Raw genomic sequence first — 5,486 nt, forward strand, 5'->3', positions numbered from 1 at the left:
TGATGTTTGAATAATCTTATATTGGAATTCCGTACATTGATACAGTCACAAGTCTCTAAATTTGAGATATTAATGTCGGTATTCGGGCAGCAGTCTCATGTTACTAATAGTGACTTTTGTTTTGTGAAGTCCCCTTAGTGACTTTGTCTAAGTGAATTTGTCTCATTTCTAGTTGACCTCATTTCTAATTCAAAATAGTATAAAATTGTCAGTTGTTTTCGAATAAAAAACTGAAACAGTTTTTTGAAAATGGAAAAAAATATTTCGCTATTTCATTTTCCAATGAAAGAAAAGAGAAGGAAGAGAGGTAATACATCAATAATTGTAATATTACTAAATAATCATCAAGTTTTGTATTTTTTAGCAACACTTGCAGGCTCGATTTCAGGGATAAAGGGATGGCCAACTTATTCCAGTGTGAGAGCGCCTCAAAATAAGCGTTTTTTATATCGTTTTCCATTGTAGCCAGAACAAAATAATGATTTTTGGGCATTTAAATTAAAACATCCAACATTTATTACAATTACAAATTATTTTATATTGGAGTTCTAATATACCGCGAAACTATTTACATCTTTTTTTATGGTATATTAAAAAAACTGACTTAAGCAGTAATCCATGTCAAATTTCATAAAGATACCACGCCAAATGCGAAAGTTTTCCATACAAGCCATGGATTCCGATCGTTCCGTTTGTATGGCAGCTATATGCTATAGTTAACCGATCTGAACAATTTCTACGGAGATTATATTTTTGCTTTAGAAAATAGCCTGTGCTAACTTTTGTGAAAATACATTGTCGACTTGGCTCTCACGTCACTGTTGCCAGTCATACCATCGAAGTCGTAGATAATTTCGTCTATCTTGGAACCAGTATTAAAACAAACAACAACGTCAGCCTCAAAATCTGATATAGAATATCTCTTGCCAATTGAGAAATAAATTCCTCTCTCGACGAACAAAAACCAAACTCTACAAGTCGCTCATAATTCCCTTCCTGCTATATGGTGCAGAGGCTTGGACGATGACATCAACTGATGTGTCGACGTTACGAGTTTTCGAGAGAAAGGTTCTGCGAAAGATTTATGGTCTTTTGCGCATTGGCCACGACGAATATCGCATTCGATGGAACGATGAGCTTTACGAGATATACGACGACATTGACATACTTCAGCGAATTAAAAGACAGTGGCTACGCTGGCTAGGTCATGTTGTCCGAATGGCCGAAAACACTCCAGCTCTGAAAGTATACGACGCAGTACCCGCCGGGGGAAGCAAAGGAAGAGGAAGGCCTCCACTCCGGTGGAAGGACCAGGTGGAGAAAGACCTGGCTACGCTTGGAATATCCAATTGGCGCCATGTAGCGAAAAGAAGAACGACTGGCGCGCTGTTGTTAACTCGGCTGTTGTCTACGCCAATTAAGAAGAAAAAAATACCCTGTAGCTCCCAAAAAATATTTAAGCTGTCTCTCTGTTTTCGAAAGTTCTAACTCCTTTATTGCCATAATTTCTTTTTAGGTTTAATTCCATCTTTTGTTAATGTATGCCCTAACAATTTCGTTTCTTTTTTTAGAAAGCTACATTTGCTTGCTTGAATTTTTAAATTGTGTTTCGCTAAAACCGCGAAAATGTTTTCAAGTATTAGAGAATGCTCTTCTAAGGGCGTTGAAAAGACCAAAATTTCATCCAGATAGACCGGACAAATTGATGTTTATGAATTCTCTTAGAATCTCATTCATCATTCTTTGGGACTTGGCTGGGGCATTTTTAAGCCCAAAAGGCATACGGACGTACTCATATAGTCCTGCCGGATTAACGAAAGCTGTTTTTTCGATGTCTCTTTTTGTCATTAATATTTGGTGCTAACATTTGGCTAAATCAATGGTGCTAAAGTACTGTGCTTTGCCTAATTTATCCAAAATCCTATCAATAGTTGGCAGATGGTATTTATCATCGACAGTCAGTTGGTATTTGGAGGATGGAGTCATGTGTAGAAGTTCATGCAAGTGAGGAAAGTTCGCTGATCGCCATTCACTTGGGAGTGGCCAGAAACCATTCTTTTACACATGGCTCAAGCAGCTCACAACTTCCGGTCTTTGACCAAGTATCCTCTAAGAATATCCGTTCGAAGGCGAGATGAAGTGAGAAGGCGAAACATCCCCCACATAGGGTCGGGCGCTGGGTTTGGGACCCGCCACGTAAAAAACACCCCCAATGAAAAGGAACAACAAGCCTCGGAAGAGAGACCCCACTTTTGATGATGACCATGGTAAACGAAATAAGGACTACGATATCAGGGCAGGCACCTGGAATGTCCGGACCCTTAATTGGGAAGGTGCCACAGCCCAGCTGGTTGATGTCCTCGCGAAAATAAAGGCTGACATCACCGCCGTTCAAGAAATGCGATGGACGGGACAAGGACAGAGACAAGGAGGTCCTTGTGACATTTACTACAATGGCCATATAAAGGAGCGCAAATTTGGTGTTGAATTCGTGGTGGTGGAGAGACTCCGTCGCCGAGTACTATCATTCACGCCGGGGAATGAACGTCTAGCCAGAATCCGCATCAAAGCTAGGTTCTTCAACATATCGCTGATTTGCGCCCACGCCCCGACGGAAGAGAAGGACGATGTGACCAAAGATGCCTTCTATGAGCGCTTGGAGCGCGCTTATGTGAGGTGCCCCCGCCACGATGTCAAAATCGTGCCAGGGTGGACAAAGAAGGTATATTTGACACTACGGTCGGTAAATTCAGCCTCCACGACGAAACATCTCCAAATGGGTTGAGGCTGACGACTTCGCTGGGGCCCGAAATATGGTTATCTGTGGTACTAGATTCCAGCACAAGAAAATACATCAGTTTAACTTTTTGAAAAATTTCTGTTTCTTTACAAAGTTTAGCGTTACAGTATACCTGTTTAACTTTTTTTTTTCGTCTATGAAGAATAAGTTTTAAATTCAGAGAATGATATAATCTCGTAAATAATTATCCCTCGCCATATTTAATGTGCCATGCAGATTCTGCGGTCATACCACCGTATAGGACTCATCTTGGTTTACATGGCTTTCTGCAAACTATACGAAAGGGCAACACATGCTTATTGTTGATTGTTATTTAATTTAATTTTCTATCAACTGTCAACTTCTGCAAACAGTTTAATACACTATTTATTTAGTCTGGTTCATTTTAAAAAAATTGTTTTTTACTGATACTGGATGTAGCAAATAACGACAGTAAATAAACTGTGATTTCCATTTCTTTCAAATTTGCTTTTTTTGTAAATATTCTACTTAACTAAGAAGAAATAATTTCGAATTTTTTGTTTGTGCATCGATTTGGTAGTATTTTATCTGTGAATGGCCTTAAATAAATTTTTATACTAAAATCAGTAGGCTCAATTTAAGAAAAATATAGTTTCTCAGTTTAAATGATAATTACTTCAGACTTTTCACGTGTTGTACTTTGCTATCATGTACTGATTTGAATTAATGTAGTGGTAAAATGTTTCCCTTCTTTGCCAGTTTTCAGAAATTGTAAGTACATATATTCACATGCCAAGCAAACGAGGTTAATAAACACGGAAAAAAACGCAAATGATCTAATTGTTGTACGGATATACTACTTTCAACAGGTAAAGTAATCATGCCTTTAGTTGATCAGTAACTAAACGTTCATAGATATAAATGTCTATTCCCAGAAATATTATTTATTTATTTACACATATGTCAGCGCTTACACTAGTACATGTGTGTACAAAGATGTGCTTATCTACAAATATGTACTGACAAAACTATTTACAATATGTATTAGTCATATATATTATGAATTGTTAAGGTGATTTAAATTGTGATTCCTTGTTTCTCTGCTTCTTTCTTATATTTGGCTGCATATATACCCTCAGGGTCATACTTAGCTTGCAGTTGCTTCCATTCTTCGGGTTTGTTATCAATGACATAACGTATAACTTTGTCAGTATTTTGTTTCTGTTTTTCACTACATTTGCTGCATTCAGTTTTCAGTGCATCTGGAAGCGTCTTCTTTAGTTCTCGTCCCTCTGGTGTACACTTGCCCGTTTCAATCAAACATTTGAAATAATTATTGAATAAACGATCTGACTTCAATATTTCATCAACGTCAATATTGTCATATTTAGTTGTGTATTTATCTTCGGCAGTGGTGAAATAAGCTAAAGCTAAAACGCCGGCCAATATGAAGAGTTTCATTTTATATTTAACTGTTCAATGCCTGTAAGGAATAGAGATATATAAGTTATGTTGTAAGTGGAAAAAACTTATAAATGGTGGCAAGTCCTCTAACAAAGAAACGCTTTTTTCTATTTACGGTTTTTCCATTCAAAGGAATACTTAATTAAGAAAACTTGCATATAATTTCCTATAGTCGCACGCATAATAAATTGTTATTTGTATGTTAAGATGATGGCTGTTGAGTTTGTAACTGTCACTGCGAGAGTACAACGGTTGAACACTGTAATTATATTGCATGCGCATACATTAACGTATTTTGTTTGCACTTATTGTCAGCAACCAAGTGCAAAAAAATACACATGAGCGTTAATATATATATAATTATATATTTATATATATATATATATGTATATATATGTGATATATATTAAACATACATATATATAAATAAATATATATACATATACATATATATGTATATAACACCATATATTGCCCTACAGAGATGTAGTTAAATTTGTCATTATTCTACTCATTATGTAATGAAAAGTATTGCTCAATAATTGATCACAACTGATAGTTGCTTTTGATAAACACTTTACAACCTTGAACACAATTTCATTTCAATAAGCAATAAAAAAATTGTAGTTGAGTTTAAACTTACAACGACAAAAGAAACGAAACAAAAGATTTAAGCAACGAACGTACACCGCGTTGTATCGTAAACTTACAGCAACTGCAAAAGCTATCGAAACTATCTCGCTTTTATAGCTTATGCGAACGAAGCAATCAATGCTAGTTATTAGTTTCATGGGTTAATTACCTTGTTAAATGCTCTTATGTACATATATATTTAATTTAACAAACACATATACATATATCCCTTTAATTTCATAAGAAATAAGCAGCTATTAACTTAAAAAAGTTTAGGTCACTGATGAGTAGTTTTCGATTGAGTTTTCTGACATAATTTTCTCCTACTTGTATCGAAAGCTCACATGTTCACCTTTAAATTGTTAACTACATACTCTATGCATATATATTTTTTGTACCTTGATCATACAATATCTATATATTTCTAAATAGATTTATTGTTAAATAAATACGTGTACATCGGGTGAATTAAGCACAGTTGTTTTTTGACAATACATCTAATTGCTGCAATATTAAATTTTGCACAATTTACAATTTTTTACAGATTACACCGCATTTCAACATAATTTTGCAAAAGCAGTGAATATACATATATAAATAAAAACTTTCATACAGGTTATATAATATA

At 35.3% G+C, this 5,486-nt stretch overlaps 1 protein-coding gene across 2 annotated transcripts; it reads right to left on the reverse strand.

Annotated features, from left to right (window-relative positions):
• Positions 1 to 3,677: 3,677 nt before the first annotated feature.
• LOC120771371 (ejaculatory bulb-specific protein 3) lies at positions 3,678 to 4,975 on the reverse strand. 2 transcript variants are annotated; one of them, XM_040099332.1, is made up of 3 exons: positions 4,869 to 4,949; positions 4,382 to 4,484; positions 3,678 to 4,244 (listed from the first exon to the last, which is right to left on the reverse strand). In XM_040099332.1, the coding sequence occupies exon 3, from the start codon at positions 4,220 to 4,222 to the stop codon at positions 3,839 to 3,841; it is 384 nt and encodes a 127-aa protein (XP_039955266.1). In that variant the 5' UTR covers positions 4,223 to 4,244; positions 4,382 to 4,484; positions 4,869 to 4,949; the 3' UTR covers positions 3,678 to 3,838. The 2 variants fall into 2 exon arrangements, with proteins under 2 accessions (XP_039955266.1, XP_039955264.1); XM_040099330.1 differs by lacking the exon at positions 4,382 to 4,484 and having other exon boundaries at positions 4,869 to 4,975.
• Positions 4,976 to 5,486: the final 511 nt, after the last annotated feature.

Source organism: Bactrocera tryoni, chromosome 3, assembly GCF_016617805.1.
Source record: "Bactrocera tryoni isolate S06 chromosome 3, CSIRO_BtryS06_freeze2, whole genome shotgun sequence".
Taxonomy (NCBI): Eukaryota; Metazoa; Arthropoda; class Insecta; order Diptera; family Tephritidae; genus Bactrocera; species Bactrocera tryoni.

What these genes read in the sequence shown, in the direction of transcription:
- LOC120771371 (XM_040099330.1), bottom strand. Translation starts at nt 4,222, where the DNA reads ATGAAACTCTTCATATTGGCCGGCGTTTTAGCTTTAGCTTATTTCACC.